Raw genomic sequence first — 19,979 nt, 5'->3', positions numbered from 1 at the left:
AGATTTACCACTTTGAAAATCCTATAGGGAAGTTCTACTCTATCCTGTAGCATTACATGAGTCAGAATTGACTCAATGGCACTGTGTTTGATTTTTCTCTTTTGCTTTTAGGAACACCTAAATAGTGATGTCCAATTAACATTGATGTTGTTATTCTGTGCCACTGAGTACAACTAATAGTGACCCTGTGAAAAACAGATCTAAACTCTGTCCTATCCTGTGCCATCCTCATAATCTCTGTCACACTTGAGCCTATTACTGCAGTCACTGTGTCAATGCATCTTGTCAAAGGCCTTCTCTTTCACCAATCCTCTACTTTTTCAAGTATAATATCCCTCTCCAAGGCACAGACTCTCCTAGCAACATGCCCAAAGTATGTGAGACAAAGCTTTATAATTTTTGCCTCCCAGGAACACTCTGGTTGCACCTTTTAGACATATCTGTTTGTTCTTTTGACAGTCCATGGGATAGTCTTTGGAAGCAGGAATGGCATCCACTTCCTAAATATCATGCGTCCTGAAACTCTGTGAACTTTGATAAATGTTGATAGTTGTAGAGGGGCTTCAGGCCTTTTGTTCATGAGGTCGCTATGAGTCGTGCTCGACTTGAAGGCAATCAACAACAACATGGCATAGTCTAACTAATACTCTAATTCACTTTAGAGTTCAGGGAATTGCATTGGTCTAGTTTGTTTGCTTGATGGAAGACAGAAGAGTATTTGAAGTTGTTTACAGATACTATTTAGCCTTGAAGAACTACACTTGTAATGTGAAAAGTAAGAGACACAACCTCTTTATTAACTTCATCCTCTTGGCATTTAATTGTGCTCAAACTCTCTAGCTTCTAATATTCACTTTGTAAAAATTCAGAAGATTTCAATTCTTCAAGTAATGCCTATTTCTTTCTTTCCTTTTTTTTCCTTCTGCATGTACAAACATCTTCAAAGAGTTGTCTGCATTCATTTACTCCACTTCGTCAGGCCTCCCTCACTTCTCAGCTGGGTTTGGGAAGCTCACCAGTCTACATAACACTTTTTTTTCAAGGAAGCAGGTGATTTTTTTTCATTACCAGTCCTTGCCCTGTGTGACCCCTGGAAGCTTTCTGCACTGCTGTTCACTTTTCCTTCCCCTCAGGTTTGCTTCCTCTGGTGTAGCACTGTCTCAAACTGATTTTTCTCCTACTTCACTGGATCTGTCTGGATCCTCCCCTCCCCCCCAGAATATTATAATAAACACAAAATTCCACTAGAGAAAGATTTTATTTTACATCAAACTGAGATTTAGGTGGTCATACTTTAAATGGTTATCTTGGAAATTGGAATGAACTTATTTCTGGAGGTATGGAAGAACTATGGTTAGCAGCGAGGGAGAAAAGTACTGGCTTAAAAGGGAAGGAGGAAGAACTAAGGGACAGTGTAACGCAGTAGGAGAAACTCGGATTCAGAAATCAGTTTCTTGACCCTTGGGAACCTTAGGACTGTTACTGGTCTAGATTTGTTAAGAGGCCGTAACTCTGTACGTGACCACAAGGGGGCAGCATCAATAAGCGAATGGCATGCCCTGAAGACAAGTTCAGACCCTTTGAACACTGTTTTGACAGGAGGGAGATAGCAGTGTCTGTGTGTTTCCTGCACACTCAAGTTTCCATTACAATTGTTGCTCTTGTTGTATACCGTCTAGTTGCAACGAACCTATAGGGGATCCTTAGTGGATATTCAGAGACAGTTAATTGCCCGAAAGATTGCCCATCTTTCTCCAACTGAGCAACTGATATATTGGAACTGGGAAGTTCAATCATGTTCAACAACATTCGCCATCTCCCTGGTCTCCTGAGCTCAGTCCCTTTGGGTAAGCAGCAGGGACTCAGCTTTCTCCTGGCGCCTAGGTGGCCTGTGGATCCCAAGGAGCCCTTAGTTGTTCACTTCATCTCATCTCATACCCCGTAGGGCCTCTGTTATTATGTGCCCTAGAGTCGACTGCGACTCTTAGTGTCCCTGTGTGTGTACAGTAGCTCTGACCTCTGTCTCTAGAGAGGCCATATATGGAAGGCTGCCTGGAGCTGAGCCATTCATTGGTGGTGCTTGCTGCAGTATCTGCCTGGAAAACAGAGGTAGGGGCAGCTTGATCAGGCACTGGGTATCCTGCCCAGGAAAGTCAGGCATTCTGCATATAAAGAGCAGTTACTGCTCAGACAGCCTCAGCCTGCTTGAAAAGCTAGTCTTCTGGAGAAAATCACTTGTGCCTTCTCAGATTACAATAGCTCTAGTTTTCTGTCTTTATTATTCAGGAACCTATTCAAAGAGAAATTTCTTCAAACCCTTGTGAGGTTCATTTGAAAATTTGCCTATACCTTTCCCCGGAACAGAAGTCCTGGGTCCAGCTTCCTACCCTTCAGTGAAAAAACAGGGCAAGGGGGACTAATTTATCCAGGGAAGACGAATGAGCATGTGTGTATGTGTGTGTGTGGTGTATGTGTGTTAGAAGTAGGGATTGTGAATGACAAAGGAAACTGGAAAATGAAAAACTAACATGTTGTGAAGGGCCTTGACTTCCAGATATGGAAAACCGACTTAATCCAGGGACTCACTTGTGACTTCCTCAACAGGATCCCAATTTGTCTAGTTTTGTAGATGGCAGCAGTGTGAAAGGTGAGATAGACTATTGTTGGTAGCAGAAATACCAGTTAGTAGGCTCTCTTTTCATGAGAGAAGGGAAGGGATGATATAGTAAGGCAGGGAGCAAGGGATAGGATGTCAAATAAGAGGAGAATCGAAGAAAGATTAGTTGGCAAAGCAATATTGCATGCAAGGAATTAAAATGGACTAGCTGCCCAGACTTGGATGACTCACATGGGATCAGCAGTGGGGAAAAAGCTCAGGCTTAGAAGAAATTCTTTTTGAGGCAAGATAAGTGTGGAGTTCATGCTTTATCCAGGTAGAAACATCAAAGAGGAATGAGGTTGTTTATGTCTAGAGCTCAGGAAAGGGGCTTAGCAGAGAGTGGTCTGTGTACATAAAGGTTTAATCTGGATGTTGCACAATTACCATAGAGAGAAAGTGGGTGATAGAATTGTGTGTCTCTGGATACCCAATAGTGATTCTGATGTGAACTAATTTTGTGTCCCTGTCTCGGCTACATCTGGTTCCTGTATCACCTGAACATAATATAGAATTGACTCTCATGTGGGTCTCGAGAGACCCTGGTGGCATATTTTGTCCTATTCTTCATTGGAGACTGAAAATTGTATTCCTTTCTCGCACCCCGTAGAACACCCGCACTGCTTTCTCCAAATTTTTTTTGATGAAAAAATAGCATCTTGGAGGTAAGGGACAAACTTTTTTTTTTTTTTTTTAAAGTCAATTTCTAGGCTCCCGACTTTGATAATTCTGGTTTGTTTTGGACCCAGTTTAGGACCAAGTGGATGGTATTTTAAATAGTTGCTTCAGATCATTGTTATCAGGGAAATTTGAGAAATGCTTAAAATTAGAGAAATGTTGTAAATAACAAAAAAGCCTGCCTAATGAAATCTAGTCCTAGCCGGAGCCACTACTTTAGCTTTCCTCCTATATTGTTGTTTTGGTCTATGTAGAGTTGGAACCGACCCATAGCTGACTGTCGGGTGGGTTTCCAGAGGCAGTTAATTGCATGGGAGGAGGCTGCCCATTCTTCTCCTTTGGAGCAGCTGGTGGCCTTGAACCCCATGCTTTCAGGATTGCAACACAGTTTCTTGTCACTAGGCCACTAGAGCTCCTTGTTCCTATACTGGGTTACAGAAAGTCTTAGCAATCACAGATTGAGCCTTTGGCTGTAGACTCTAATTTAGTCCCCATATATTCCAGAAAGTGGGGCCAGTGTAGACGGCTCCTGCTCAGCCTAGCTACTCTGTTGCAGTACCGCTGGTCAGCAATATTAACTCTGAAAATGAAGGACTGATGTACATGTTCTTATAGATGCTCTCACTTTGAGACTGACGAAACAATGATGAAATCTGTGCAATCAGCCCTGTAATATCGGGCCTAAGGGCAAAGTACAGAGTGTTCAGGAAGAAGTGTATAGAGGCCTAGAGTTCAGATTTACTAGAAGTATTTTATACTTCTGCTTTCTACCATCATTACTCTTTCCTTGTAGGTCTTCTCTCTCTGAAGCATGACTGAATGACATTCCTCCTTTATGTTTTTATAAACACTGGATTTAGGATGTTGAAGTCCCACCTTATGGTCCCTGCTAAGATAGCCACTCCAAATGGAACTCTGGTTCACCCGGCATACTTCCTACTGGTTGGCATCCCTGGCTTGGGGCCGAATGTACACTTTTGGCTGGCTCTTCCTCTGTGCTTTATGTATGCTTTGGCTAGCCTGGGAAACCTGGCCATCGTCCTCATCATCCGTGTAGAAAGGCGCCTGCATGAGCCCATGTACCTCTTCCTGGCCATGCTTTCCACTATTGACCTAGTTCTGTCCTCTGTCACCATGCCCAAGATGGCTAGCCTCTTCCTGACAGGGATCCAGGAGATTGAATTCAACATTTGTCTGGCACAGATGTTCCTCATCCATGCTCTGTCAGCCATGGAGTCAGCTATCCTGTTGGCCATGGCTTTTGACCGCTTTGTAGCCATCTGCTATCCTCTGCGCCATGCTTCAGTGCTCACAGGACCCACTGTGGCCAAGATTGGGCTAGCTGCCCTGACCAGGGGATTTGTATTCTTCTTCCCACTGCCCTTTATTCTGAAACGATTGTCATATTGCCGAACACATACCGTCACGCATTCCTTCTGTCTTCACCAGGATATTATGAAGCTGTCCTGTACTGACACCACAGTTAATATAGTGTATGGACTCTTCATCATCCTCTCAGTCATGGGTGTGGACTCCCTCTTCATTGGTTTCTCCTACATCCTCATCCTACGGGCTGTGTTGGCTCTGTCCTCTCGTGGAGCAGCGCTCAAAGCTTTCAACACCTGCATCTCTCATCTCTGTGCTGTCCTGGTCTTCTACGTGCCTCTCATCGGACTCTCTGTGGTGCACAGACTGGGCAGCCCCACCTCTCTGCTCCATGTAGTTATGGCTAATGTCTATCTGTTGTTGCCACCAGTTGTCAACCCCCTTGTTTATGGAGCCAAAACCAAGGAGATCCGGTCACGGGTCTTCCGTCTGTTCTCACAAGACAGCAGATGAGCAGAATAACCTACCTTGTCAGCGTCTTCAAATTACCACCAGAATGGAAGGATTGTAACCCTGTGGAATGTCTTAGTAGTTGGGGTGTCTGACCCGCTGAGCTCTATGTGTTTAAATGAATCTTAGATTGCCATCTCCCTCTTGTGTCCATGCAGAACAGTTTGGGCATGCCACTCTGGAGAAAGATCTCTGCGTGTTGTCTGTATATATCTAGTTACCCCATTTGGTAGTTTTATCTTCCTCCTCTTTCAAGTAAAAAAAAAATTTTCTTTGTAAATAGAAGGTAAGGCTCATGATTTTTTTTTCTAGCCTAGATGTATGATTTTAATTCTTTCTGCCTTTATTATTTCATGTTGGTGAATTTATATTGGGTTGCAGAGGTCAACTATAAGAAGCTTCTTGTTCAAAGTGGTTGAATAGCCATGATTAGAGGTTAATGAAGGCAATTGAGTAATCAATCATAGTTGGAGGGAAAGAAGTGATTACAGAAAGTTCACATGAAATGTTTTAATTTCTAAATGTGAATCTTGTTTTATTTCTATGGGATATAGAAATCTATTTGAATGCACATCTTTGTGACTCTACTCAAAATCCAACTCATAGTTGGAACCAACTCATAGCTGATCTCCTTTGAGTTTCCAAGTCCATAAATTGCAGAGAAAGAGACTGCCCATCTTTTGTCCTGAGGAACTGTTGGTGGATTTGAACTGTCAGAGAGACCCTTCCTTTGAGCTAGCGTGCAACTCCCTTTAGACTCTGCTGCCAGGGCTACCAAAAACTATTTACTGTTAGGGCGCTGTATCTTCCAGATGTAGTTGTAACTGTGTAGTTTGATATTTTTTTGAGTATGTGTAATTTGTAGTGTGTGTATATGCCTAGAGTGAATGTCAGCTTTGTCTTGGTGAGTGTATGGTAGCTGTAACCTGTCATGCATGCTTAATGAATAATGCCTCTGACTGTGTATCTATGAACTGTATTTGCGTGGCATCTGTTAGATGATGTTTAATTATACTGATAACCAACTCTGTAATGTGTGCAATATCTTAACTTCCAGCTCTTAGGATTTGATAGGTCAGAGAAAGTTTGCAAAGAATAATTGCAGATCAAAATCAAATTATATTCATCTGAGGCAGAGAAACACTATTCAAATTGGAATTGGAAGATTCAAAATGGAAAGTATTACAAAGCAGCATTACCTTATAACCCCTCTACACTATTTCCTTTCTGTAATAATAATTTTGTGAAACTTAAATGCTGTCAATGTCTTTTGTAAACTGTGACTTTTTTAAAACATGAAAGCATTTATAATTCCAATTTGCCTCATTACACATCTTTAGGAAACACCATCTACTTTAGGGTCAGTGTTGTACAACTAAGAATTATGCAGTCCAAACAGCACGGGTCATATGTAATGCCAATTAATTGTGATAATAATAATAATGAATTAAAACATTTTTTATCACTTTGTAAATGGTTTTCATAAAACTTTATAAAAGTTTATATGTGTTTTCTTGTGCTGTATTTTGATTTTAGAAATGAAACTCAAAGCAAGTCCTATGTTGTCAGATGTTCTTTTAAATCTGATCTTTCTTTCCATGTTGTTGTTGTTGTAGTTAAGTGCTGTTGAGTATGACTCATAATGACTCTTTGAACGAGAGATCTGAACTATATACTATCTTCTGCCATCCTTACCATCTCTGATACACTTGACCCCATTGCTGCAGCCATTGTGTCAATCCATCTTGAGAGTCTTCCTGTTCTTTCCAAGCGTGTCCTTTTCCAAAGAATAGCCTTTCCTACCAACACGCCCAAAGTATGTTGAATGAAACTTCACCATCCTTGCCTCCAAGGAGCACTCTGGCTACACTTTCTCTAAGACATAACTATTTGTTCTTTTGGCCCATGGGACAATTAGCTCACTCGTGCTCTCTCTCTCTTCTATTGGTTTGCTTACAAAGTTCATATACATTATTTTTCAAACTATTCTCTATTCACATTGTGTTCCATACAATCATTCCCATGCATTATGTTTTATAATATTAATCACCATTGACTATGCCTATCATTACTCTGTTTTTTCAGGTTCTTGCTGGATCTTCTCCTTTTCCTTTACCCACTCACTTCACCCACCAAATTGTACAACTTTGTGATTTTGCCCCTACCCATCCTCACACCTCTGCTTCTAGCCCTTTCCCCGGTGGGTCCCCCATACACATTTTACTAGTTATTCTTCTATTTTTACAATAATGGTTTTAGGCAGTATTTGTTCTTATGAGACTGAGTTAGTTCCGTTAGCAAAATGCTCTCCAGTCTCTCCCATGTTATGAAGTATTTTTTAAAATCATTGTTCCTTAGTGTTTCATAGTATTCCATTGTGTAAATGTACCAAAATTTCTCGATCCATTCAGTTGTGGCTGTACATTTGGACTATTTCCATATTTTTACCATAGTAAATAATGCTACTATGAACATTGGAATACAAATCTCCATTGGTGCATCAGTTCTGATTTCCTTGGGTTATATTCCTAGTAGTGGAATAGCTGGCTCATATGGAGTTTCTAGGTTCAACAGAAGTGGTTGTATCATTTTATAATCCCACGAAGGGTAAATGAGAGTTCCTACCTTTCCATATCCTTTCCAGCATTTATTGCTTGCTGCCCTGCTAAACATTGCTGCTGCAACTGAGGTGAGGTGGTACCACAATATGGTTTTAATTTGCATTTCTCCTATTGCCCATGATTTTGGGACTTTCCTCATGTGTCTGTTGGACATCTGAAAACCTTCCTCTGTGAAAAGTCTTTCCATATCTTTTGCCCATTTTGTAACTGGGTTATTAGTCTTTTTCTTCTGGAGGCCCAGCAATATCCAACTCCATGACTAAAAGGCATCAATATTTCTTTTGTCATCCTTATTCACTGTCAATGTGGAAGAGGGATTGTAGAATTGGGATTAGTTTGTATCTAGGTTAGGATCACTAGTCCTGACTTTTGGGTCAGTTACTTAACCTACCATACTTTAGAATTTTTAAAAATTATGTTGTTGTTGTTGTTTGTTATTGTTATGTGCCATCAAGTCACCTGCAACTCATAGTGACCCTATGTACAACAGCCCTAAACCTTGCTCTATCCTATGCTAATCTTATTGTCTCTGATGCACCTACTCCATTATGCCAGTCACTGAAATCAATCCATCTCATGCAGTATCTTCCTCTCCTGTGCTATCCCTCCACCATCCCAGGCATGACGCCCCTCTCCAAGGACTGATCCTGCATTGCAACATGCCCAAAGTATGTCAGAGAAAGCTTCAGAATCCTTGCCTCCAAGGAGCAGCCTGGTCTCACCTTCTCTAGGACAAACTTGTTTGTTCTCCTAGCAGTCCATGATATATTCAATACTCTTCTCCAGCACCACAGCTCAAAGACATCAATTCTCCTTCTTTCATCCCTAGTCCAGAAATATAGTCTAGACTGTTGGATGTTAATGAGGATTAAATAAAATAATTGATGTAGAACTACATGGAAATTTAAAAAATTATAAGGCTTGGTCACAATCACTGTAAATGATAAAACCAATACAATGAGATGTGGTAGAAAGGTAGAAAGAATCAGCAAAAGAGATGAAGACCTTCAAGGAGATGGATTGACACAATGAGGACCATAATGCACTTGAACATGACAGAGATCCTGAAGATGCTGGAGGATAGGACAAAGGTCTGATCTGTTGTTTATAGAGTTACTATGAGTTATAGTCAACTGAGGGTACTTAACAACAGCAATAGCATGGTTATTCTAAATGAAAATACAGTATTCAAAACACAAACATCGTTACCTTTAGTCTCTATCTTCTATGCAAATGCCAGAAACTATTATCTTTTCTTTATTGAAATGTCACTGATTTTAGACTAATTTAGGACCTTTTTCCTAGGAGATTATAGCATATCTCCAACTATTTCAGAATCTCTTTATTTTGATTGCTGGCAGTGACTTGAGTAATTGTAACCCATTTTGAAATCCTTCAGTTAATTGCTAAACTAGATCAAGGGCTCCCAGAGCCTCTAAACCCAAAGAAACAAAACCCCCCCCACACACACTGATGCTATAAAGTCTATTCTACCTCATTAAAAAACTCTTGTGGGATAGAGTACAACTGAACTCATGAGACTTCAAATGTTAAAATCTTGCAGTAGCATGCTGACACATTTCTCCTGTTGTGCAGAAGAATCACTTAAAATTGAAGATCATTTGATTAGAAACTGAGTACTTAACACTGCTCTTCCTTGACTCTTCTCCTTTATCATGGACTTTAAACTTTTATGTGGGGTTCTCTTTATCATAGATTGTAAACGTCTCTATCCCATTTGTTTCCAAGTGAAAGAGCTTAAATCTGAGTAACTGTTTATTTCTTCATTATAGAGCTAAGTAGCCACATGCTCAAGGCATGGGAAATTGAGGGACCTAGTAGAGGTGACTCAAAGGGGATCGTAGCTGATTGACCACTGCTGTTGAGTTATTTCTGATTCATAAGGACCACCCATTGTGTTTCTAAAGCTGTTAATCTTTGTGAGAAAAGACTGTCCATCATTTCTTTACAGAGCAATTGGTGGATTTGAATCACTGACCTTTCTCTTAGCAGCATACACTAACTCACTAGAACTGCTTAAAGGGAATGATATTGTGTGCCATGGAATTGAAATCAGTGTATAGCTGATACTCCAGTAGGCTTTCAGAGGATGCAAATGGGAGGGTTTGCCTATCTTTCTCCTGAGGAGAAATTGGTGGATTTTGAATCACCTGCCTGTGAGTTGACAGTGCAACTCCTTGTCCACTAGGCTACCAGAACTCCTTTAAAAGGAATGATAATGAGTATCATAGAATCAAAAGAAGAAGGAAGGAATACCCAGAATCACTGTACCAGAAAGAATTGATTGACAATAATTTCAAAAGTACCATATGAACAGAAGCCAATGTTAATGAAGCATGAGATAGAAGCAGCATTAAAAACATTGCAAAAACCAAGGCCCCCAGGAATTGATGGGATATCAATTGACTTGTTTTAATTAACAGATGCAGCCTTGGATGTGCTCAACAGTTTATGCCAGGAAATTTGGAGGGTAGCTGTCTGGCTAACAAATTGGAAGACATCCATATTTCTTCCCATTACCAAGAAAGGTGATCCAACTGAATGTGGAAACTATTGAACAATATCATTAATATCATATGCAAGCTAAATATAGTGGAAGATCATTCAAAATTCTGTACATTGATAGGGAACTTCCAGAAGTTCAAGCAGGATTTAGAAGAGGTTGTGGCACTAGGGATATCATAGCTGATGTCAAATGGATCATGGCTGAAAGTAAGGAATCCCAGAAGAATGTCTATTCATGCTTTATTGACTATGCAAAAGCATTTGACTGTGTGGATCATGACAAGTTGTGGCTGACACTGAGGATAATGGGAATCCCAGAGCACTTGATTGTGCTCATGTGGAAACTGTACCTGGACCAGGAGGCTGTTGTGTGAACAGATAAGGAGAACACTGCATGGTTTAAAATCGAGAAGGGAGTGTGTCAGGATTATATTTTTCTCTCCATACCTATTCAATCTATATGCTGAGCAAATTATATGGGAACTTGGACTCTATAAAAAGGAGTGTGGCATCAAGATTGGAGGGAGACTCATCAATAGCCTACATTATGCAGATGACACAGCCCTGCTTACTGAAAGTGAGGAAGACTTGAAGCATTTATTGCAGAAGATCAAGGAATGCAGCCTTCAGTATGAATTGCATCTCAATGTTAAGAACACAAAGATTCTTACTACTGGACCAATAGGCTGAGTCATGCTGGATGAAGAGGAGATTGAAACTGTCAATAGCTTCATCTTGCTTGGACCCACAATTAACATCTTTGGTACCAGCAGTCAGGAAGTGAAGAGACACATTACACTGGGAAAATCCAAATTATTAAGGAGTAATGATATCATTTTGAGAACTAAGATGTATCTGATTGAAACCATGGTCTTTCCAATCACTTGCTATGCATGTGAGAGCTGGACAATGATTAAGGATGACAGAGCAATACTTGGTGCCTTTGAGATGTGGTGTTGGAGAAGAATGTTGAATATCCTATGGACTACCAAAAGAACAAATAAGTCTTAGAGAAAAGTGCAGCCAGAGAGTTCCTTGGAGGCAAGAATGTTAAAACCTTACCTCACATACTTCAGGCATATTGCTAGGATGGTTTATTACTTGGTGAATGATGTAATACTAGAAAGGATAGACGATTGGCAAAGGAAGGGAAGAACCTCAACCAGATGGATTGATACCATGACTGCTGTAATGGGCTCATGTGTGTCAAGAAGTGTGAGATGGTGCAGGATAGAACAGGGTTCAGATCTTTTGTTCATAGGGTTGTTATGTGTTATACTTGACTCAATGGCACATACCAATAATAATAACAATAACATCAAGGCTCTCAAGTCACTAGGAACTCCTAAAATCAGTAGTTTTCTTAATAACTGGATGGAAATAGCTGGTTTGACATAGTTTATTTTTCAATAGCTTGATTTAACATGCTCTGTGTTATAATTTTACAACTGACATTGACTGGTAAAAAAAATAAGGAGAAATCAACTTGAAATTACTTTGCTTTATTTATAGATTTATGTTTCTTATTAAAATGTAACATGTTTAGTTTCATATTCAAATTTTTCTAAAAGATTCTTTTACTATTTCTGTGATTAAGAGAGAAACCAGATGGTAGTAGTCTTAAATGGCTGGTGTTGGGCTTGGGGAGGGTTAAGGAAACCACATCATCCTTTCTCAGTCACAGGTTCTGTATTCCACAGTCAAGGAGTGGAAAGGAGAGGCGTTGTCCCTAGGGAACATGTTAAGAGTTAGCCTGACACAGGCCTCAGAGCCTGGGAGACAAAGAAGTTGTAGCTGTAGAGCTGTTGGAGCAGTGAGACAGGACCCATGGGCTTTCAGGCTCAAGAAAGACTGAAGCAGAGGCCACCTAGGGAAAGAGGGCAGGAGAGGAGCTGCCTCTTAATCACTGAGTTTCCCTAAATTTATCCTGCTTTTCCTCTGGCTAAGTTTCAGGAACTTGGACAGGAACCTGGAGAAAGGCATCTCAAAAGGCCACATTGATTTTTCCCTTTTCTCACTCATCCCCCATGTCACGTTGGGAACTAGCATAAGTATCTAGCTGGCACCAGTGCTCATTTGGGGAGGACTCTGGGGACCGCCTCCTTCTCTATGCTCCTAGACATGCATTCCCAGGACACAGAAGCAATGCGGAACCTAGAACCATAGTTGACTAGTGTGGAGTGTCAGGTGATGGACCCTCTGGGTAGAACTTTACTCCCAAAATGGAGAAGCAGAAGGAGGGAGGCGGTAAGGCAGAGAATAAATAACCCTGCAGTGGGGAGGGCCCAAGAAGGAGGCGGAGACAGGGAGCTGTACTTCAGTGCAGGCTGCCAGACTTCTTCAGGAAGAGTAGTGGAAGGGGGCACACTTTCTTTCGGTGTAGTTAAGGTGAGTGCTGAAGAACTGAGGAGTAGGCCCAGGTTTGTGGGGTTTTCTACCTCATGCTATCTGCTGAGTGATCGAATAGGCTGGACAAAACAGAACATAGGTGGAAAGGGGAGACGCGAAGGAGGCCCCTGACTCAGAAGACAGACAACCTTAGCGACTGCTATGTTTATGTGCTGATGGGAACATGAGGGTGTTAGCTGCTGAGTAAAGTCAGTTTCCAAGCATTCTTTTAGCTACAGGTTTCCTGCAATCAATACCTGGTAGGGATTGGCATGAATGAAGATGAATGAGGGAAGAGAACAGACTAATTTGGGACTGAATTTTATTTTGGTGCATGGACTGGGCCAGAATCCAGATTGGATGGTTGGAGCTCAGTCTGTGACTGAGTTTGGAGGAGGGCATCTGCTCAGAGTAGGGGCTCAACCTATACTTTCAGGCTGTGACAGAGATATGTACTTCCATTCTGCTGAGATGTCAGTCCATGTTCAGTCTGGGACTTGGATCAGGGTTCAGTGTTCAACCCAGTTACCAAGGGGATAGAGCTCACAATGTGACATCGCCTAACTTTCAGTCTACCCTAGTCACACTTAACAACTTTCAGCTTTCCAAACAAGGTATGTCTTCTTTCTCTCTAGCTTATTGTCTTTGCCAGAATGCACCTTAAACACATTAAATCAGGTCTGCCGCTAACATTCCCTAAGTCACTCAGAATTAAAGAAAAAGTCCTTGTCATCTGCTATAAACTATTGCCTGGCTTGATGTCTGCTTGCCTCATTGATCCTATGCTTAATGCTTTCCAATTCTTGCTATGCCTTCTAATCTTTGACCTCTTTTTGATCTGTGAGCCCCAAATTAATTTACCAAGATCTTTTCTCTTGTATTAGTTGCCTGGAATACTCTTTCTCTAGGTTTTGAAATGCTTTTGTATGCCATTTAGTCTGCTCTGAATAAGCATCCCTAAAGAATGAAGTAGAACTGACCCATGTGGCTTCTTAGGCTGCTGAATGAATAACTAGAGGTACTAGTCATATAAGAAGGGAAAAAGTGGTGGAGGATGAAGATTTTACTCTCTATTAAGGGATCTACCCAAGTCAGAGCCAGGGGAGAGTTGGGGCTGGGGGTTGGGTAGGGCGAGTGACCAAGTCTCAAGCCAGGAAGGTCTTCCTTACTGTCTTCTTGGTTTTCTGTCCAGGATATACTTGAGCTAAGTATCCTATTTAGGAAGCTCTTTTTCTACTCTTGGCCAGATTTTATTAATTTGTAAGGTACTGTACAATGAAAAGCAACATAGAATAAAGGGAAATAAGTACAGACTTTTGAGTCAAAGCATTGCTGCTAAGTGTTGGCTTTACCACTCAACTGATAAATCCTGAGAAAGTTATTTAGTTATTCAGGGTCTCAGTTTTGTCATCCGTAAATATAGAGAAGACACATAGCAGTTTCTATTATGGAATTGACTTTGAGTCAGAACAGACTTGTAGCTGACTTTCCAGTTGCTTTTTTGGAGGTTGTAAATGGCATAGGAGGAGATTGCCCACCTTCTGTGGAGCTACTGGTGGATTAATAGTGCAATGCCCTATGGGCTATGTCACCAGAGTTCCCTAAATATTGTATGTTGTTGTTGTTGAGTACCATAGAGTCTGAACCGACCAATAGCTGACCCTCTGGTTGGTTTTCAGAGGCAATTAATTGCTTGGGAGGAGATTGTCCATCCTTCTCCTAAAAAGCAGCTGGTGGCCTCAAATTGCATACCTTCAGGATTGAAGTGCAGCTTCTTGCCACTAGGCCACCAGAGCTCCCATTTTGTATAGGGTCAATATTTTGTAAGTATTCTCTAATCTCTTATTTTCATGAAAATGATAAAATCAGCATGAAGAATGACCTTATTATTTTCTTGGTCAGAAGAGGTCCCCCTTGGTCCAACTCCCTACCTGCTTTTCTGGGATACCCAATCTCTAACAAGACAGGAGAGATGTGGAGAAGGCATGAAGGATGGCTGAGTTGCCACTTGAGGACAGAGTCCTGGTGACCAGAGGGGAGGGAAGGAGGAGATTTGAGAACCTCAAGGCAGTTCCAGTATGTAGAGCTTGGAGCTCTTGCTCTCAAACGAAGAAAACAATGAAGAAACTAAGAAACTTCCTGGTTCTCCAAGAAACGTCCCTGAGATTTGCTATGATAGTGTGACTTTTTCAGAGAACATCTCAAGTACAGGGCTACTTTCTAATTTATTTTTTTAAGTGAAAACAAGTTTCTTAGTTTATTTTACTTGTTTTTGTTTTATTTTCAAAATAGTGATTTAGTTTCTACTTCCTCTTGCTTGAAGTCATCTCTCTCTGGGTGCGCACAAATGATTCCAATTATGGCAGCTACATCATCTGGGAAGACCACTGGGAAGTAACTGGTCCCTCTGCCTGCCTCCTGGTAGAATTGTGGGGATTGCTATGCTTCTGGGTTTGAAGAGCTGAAGGGAGATAATTGGGCCTCTGGCTAGAAAAGAAATTGACCATTCTGTGTGCAGAATTCCTATCCATTCCTTAATTTTCTTCTGGGACAGTCTTCTGACTCCATTCTCATATTTTACCTACAGCAGTAGCCGCCCGATCTGTATGCCTGAGTACTTCTCCAAGGCAATGGAATCTTTCTCTTTTTTGGTTTCTGGTAGCCCCTTATCAGTGCTTTAATGAGACATGGACTTTTAGGTTGTGAGAGACTTTAGTAATTAAGATGACAGAGGGAAATGAAAAGTTTTTGTCACCTTTATAAATTTTCAGAGTCCTTATTCCCTGCTTTTAAGAAAATATAAAAAACCCCAAACAACATGATTCATGATTTTATACTGTAATGCATTCTTTCTGACACCCTTTGACACAGTTAACCTGACACGAATCACCTTAAATAGCCTTTAACAAATTTAAGAGCTCAAATTGCTTCTAACCAAAGTTGGATGTAGAACATTGGGGGTTTGTTGTTTGGTTTTTTTTACTACAACTTCCAACTGATTCTGATGTACCTCAAGATTATGATTGTGAGGCCCTTTGATTAGCAACTCACTCCCTTTAGGTGTTTGATTAGGAAGAAGGAGTTTGCCATTATGATTAATAAGTTTGACATCTGTTGGCTCTACTATATATTTGGACCTATTTACAGTGTATATAAGTACATATGTACACGTGGAGTCTGCCAAACCTACTTGCAGTCATGAGTGCAGTTCCATTCACCTGCCCCTATCTGTTTGTCTTCCCTGTCTGCCTATATGTTTACTCATTAATTAATGTTTATTATCACTGGTATTTCAGGATTATGCATGTGATGCTTACCTTTGATGTCTGTATAGCTTGTTCACCTCTCCTTTTTCTGTTGATATTGAAGGCAGCACATTAGTGTCTTGGGAATTACCTTGTTCTGTTTGCTCTGCTCTTGTGTTATTTCGGACTGACATAGATGCCTGCTCCTTCAGATATCTAGAGATGCGAGGTCAGCTCTTCTATTTCAGGCACAAACTGCACTGCATGTCTGCCTATTTTGCCTTTATTTAGAGTCAACATTTTGCAGTGCCTCTGTTCTCCATGTTCTCTATGTCCTGTGGCTTTTGGATAATAAATGACTTTTCTGTATGATCTCGAGAACATTTTTGTTCTAAAACCACTATGTACTTACCTATAAACATTCTTTCACGCTATTAAAAATTTCTTTCTAGTCTCTTGTCCATGATATCTATATTAGATGCTTGTTGAAAGATTCTTCCTGTTGATGAAACTAATTTTCATTCTCAACGAATTTATTTGGACACTAATTAATGAATATAACACAATTCTGCCATTAAGGACTTAATAATGGAGGGAAAGACACACACAGCCAAAACTATAGTTCCGGATGGTCAATACACAAAACAAGAATAAAATAAAATTCCTCGGGAGCACAGAGAGGGAAACATTTAATTATACCAAGGAGAAAAAAGCTTAGGAAAAGTATCAGAGGAGGGGGAAATTAAGCCAGTCTGTGAAAGATGAATAAAATTTTGTCCAGTGGAAAATCAAGGAGCAAGCTCTGAGGCAAAGCGCTTTTCCTTGGTAAATGAATGAGATGTAAAATAGATACAAAATCATGAGAGTCAACACTTTGTTTATGAAACAGCCTATATATTCCTGTGTAGGTGGAGAATGGGGTCATAAAAAGAAGTGGCAAGAAAGAAACCTAAAATCAGATACTGAAAGGACATTATTATTAATATGTCATAAGGAATTTTGAAGCAAGAGTGGTATCCACTTCCTAAACAACATGCCTCTGGAAACTCTACGAATGTTGATAAATGATGACAGTTACAGAAAGGCTTCAGGCCTTTTGTTCATAGGGTCGCGATGAGTCATGTTCAACACGATGGCAATCAACAACAAAAACAACAGCAACAAAAGGAATTTAGTTATTTTTTATAGATTCAATTTGAAGCTTGATTTTTTTCAACACCATTATTCTTTTAAAAAGGGGAAATGAATCAATATCATCTGGGAATCCTACTTAATAGTCTATAAGATTAAACGGAATTGGCTAGGAGAGCCAGGTTTACTGTACAGGCAGAAAGAATCAGATTATGTAGCCTGTGTGACTGATCATCAAAACAAAAGAAATAACATGGGAGAAGAATAGTTAATAACAACAGATACAGTTCCCCACCTACTTACTATGTGATGGAAATTGTGTTACATGTTTTCTACTCTTGATCTCTTATATGCCTCACATTGATCTTTATTGGGAAGTAATTATTTACTTTATTTGTTTAAAAGAGATCTTAAAATTGAGTAAACTAATACTAATGTTACACGATTTTCTTTAGATCACACAAATAAGTAATTTGTACACTGGAATTTGAGGCCATACTTTATGGAAAAGCTTTTTTTTTTATTGTGTGTGTGTCTGTGTGTGTCTGTGTGTGTGTGTGTGTGTACCGTCAAATCATATTTGACTGGTACAGGAGGAGATTGTTACTCCTTTTCCAGCAAAGCATCTGGTGGATTTGAAATGCACACCTCTGGGATTATAGTGCAGCCTCTTGCCACTAGGCCACCAGAGCTCGCTATGGAAAAGCTTTTAACAGATATACAATACTATCTATGGAAGAGAAAGTAATTTTTAATATATGGAGAGTTTCATTTGCTGGAGGGACAGCCACCTGAATTCTCTACCCATAAAAGCATCAGAATCATGACTCCAGATGACAAAAAAAGAACTCAGACCTTGCTAAATATATTTAGGAACCCAAAATTTATCTATAACTTATGGAGAGTGTGAGATGGCTGAAGAGAGGTTATAGAACAAGAAAAGCACCAAAAATGAAAATTCTGAATAGTACTAGCATTTAAAAATAAGGTCAAGTGGAGGCTCATGTAGACCTCAAAAGGAAAGCACAAACTCATGATTAGAGAGAGAAGATTTGCAAAAGGTGAAGAGAGAAGGATTAAGAAAAACTGGCATGATGATGAGTGAAATGGATCAGTCACACACACACACACACACACACACACACACACAAACACACACACCCAAAAAAAACCCAAACATTCATCCTGGGGAGAGTTGAACCAGGCTGCTCTTTAAAGACAAGGATTTTGAAGCTTCACCTGACATACTTTAGACATGTTTCAAGGAGGGAGCAGTCCTTGGAGAAAGGCATCATGCTTGGGAGGGTGAAGGGACAGGGCAGGAGAGGAAGACCCTCTATGAGGTGGGTTGATGCAGTGACTGGGGTAATCGGGGTAGGTGTGTCAGAGACAGTGAGATTGGCACAGGGTAGAGCAGGATTTAGGGCTGTTGTACAGAGGGTTGCTATGAGTCGCAGGTGACTTGATGGCACATAACAACAACAAACAAGAAAACTATTATAAGAAGCTAAAAATAAGTTTACATACAAAATCGTATTAGCCTGGTTGCCAGGGTATGGAAAGGGTAAATAGAAAATGAATTAATGGATAATAAGCTCTCAGTTTAGGTGAAGGAAAGACAATATGCGATGAATGGATGATAAGGCACTGTAAGTATTGTAATCAATATTAGGGGAAAAAATTTAAAAAAAGGTGCATGAATAATTAATTGATTGTTATTATTATGTGCTGTTGAGTTACCTGCGACCCATAGCAACCCTATGTAGAGCAGCTCTGAACCCTTCCCTGTCCTGAGCCAGTCTCACTAATTCTAGTACACCAACCCCCATTGTCCCAGTTACTGTATCAATCCATCTCACCCAAGGTCTTCTCTCCTGCACTGTCCCTCCACCTTTCCAAGCATGATGTCCTTATGTGAGACGGAGCTTCAAAATCCCAGCTTCCAGACCTATTTGTTTTCTTGGTTGTTCATGAATGTTCAAGACTCTTCTCCAGCACTATGATTCAAAGGCATCAATTCTTCATCTGTCATCCTTAGTAATTACCCAACTCTCTGATGCATATCAAGTAATTGGGAAGACCATGGCCTGGATTAGGGCACATTAGTCTCCAGATTGACATCCTTGCTTTTCAGCACTCTGGACACCAGATTTTCCCAGTGCTATTTGTCTTTTAATTTCCTGACTGCTGGTATTAGGAGTATTGACTGTGGAGCCAAGTAAGATGTAATTGTTATAAACCTCAATCTCTTCTCCATCTATCATGGTGCTCCCAATTGGGCCAGTGGTGAGAATCTTTGTCTTCTTGATATTGAACTTCAATCCATATTGAAGACTATAATCCTTGACCTTCTTCAGAAAGTGCTTTCATGTCTTCTTCAGTTTCAGCAAGGAAGGTTGCTTATGTTTTTCATCTTTCACTCAAATAATAATTTAAAAATAAAAAGAAAGGAAAATGGAACTGCTTACAGTGTTGCATGCTCAGAGAGGTTAATAAGGATGATTGAAGGGGCATTGATAACTTTAGCCTCTTGTCTAAAGTGTTAGGTTAAATCTGGCTTCTCTGATTTGTCCCTTTCCCCAGGAGCTTTTTAAATATTCTGCCACTCTGCTCTAAAATTATGTTCTCCATATCTTCCCACTGAATTCTGGGTCTGGTCTCAGGGCCCTCTGCTCAATAGTGAAATGAAGAAGATGACCAGTGAGCCACACACTCAACTGCTCTTTGGTAATACAAGCAGGAAGCCTTTACCCTAGCTCTTAAAAAATAAAAATCTACTCTTTCCCATTCCCCCTAAATTTCCAAGACAAATGATCTTATATATATTTAAGCAAGAAGTGACACAGTGGTCAAAATGGAAAGAGGTGATAGTTCCCCAAACATGGCTAAGCATATTTT

General features: G+C 40.3%; 1 protein-coding gene across 1 annotated transcript; it reads left to right on the top strand.

Moving 5' to 3' along the window:
- The first annotated feature begins 4,195 nt into the window (after positions 1–4,195).
- Positions 4,196–5,173, top strand: LOC102860202 (olfactory receptor 51D1-like). The gene has a single exon (XM_006885705.1). The coding sequence runs from the start codon at positions 4,196–4,198 to the stop codon at positions 5,171–5,173; it is 978 nt and encodes a 325-aa protein (XP_006885767.1).
- The last annotated feature ends 14,806 nt before the right edge of the window (positions 5,174–19,979 follow it).

The sequence above is a fragment of the Elephantulus edwardii genome, unplaced genomic scaffold, assembly GCF_000299155.1.
Source record: "Elephantulus edwardii isolate Elephantulus edwardi_28Jun2011 unplaced genomic scaffold, EleEdw1.0 scaffold00044, whole genome shotgun sequence".
NCBI classification, from domain to species: domain Eukaryota; kingdom Metazoa; phylum Chordata; class Mammalia; order Macroscelidea; family Macroscelididae; genus Elephantulus; species Elephantulus edwardii.
The sequence above is the reverse complement of the archived record's forward strand: the minus strand, read 5'-3'. Positions and strand labels throughout refer to the sequence as shown.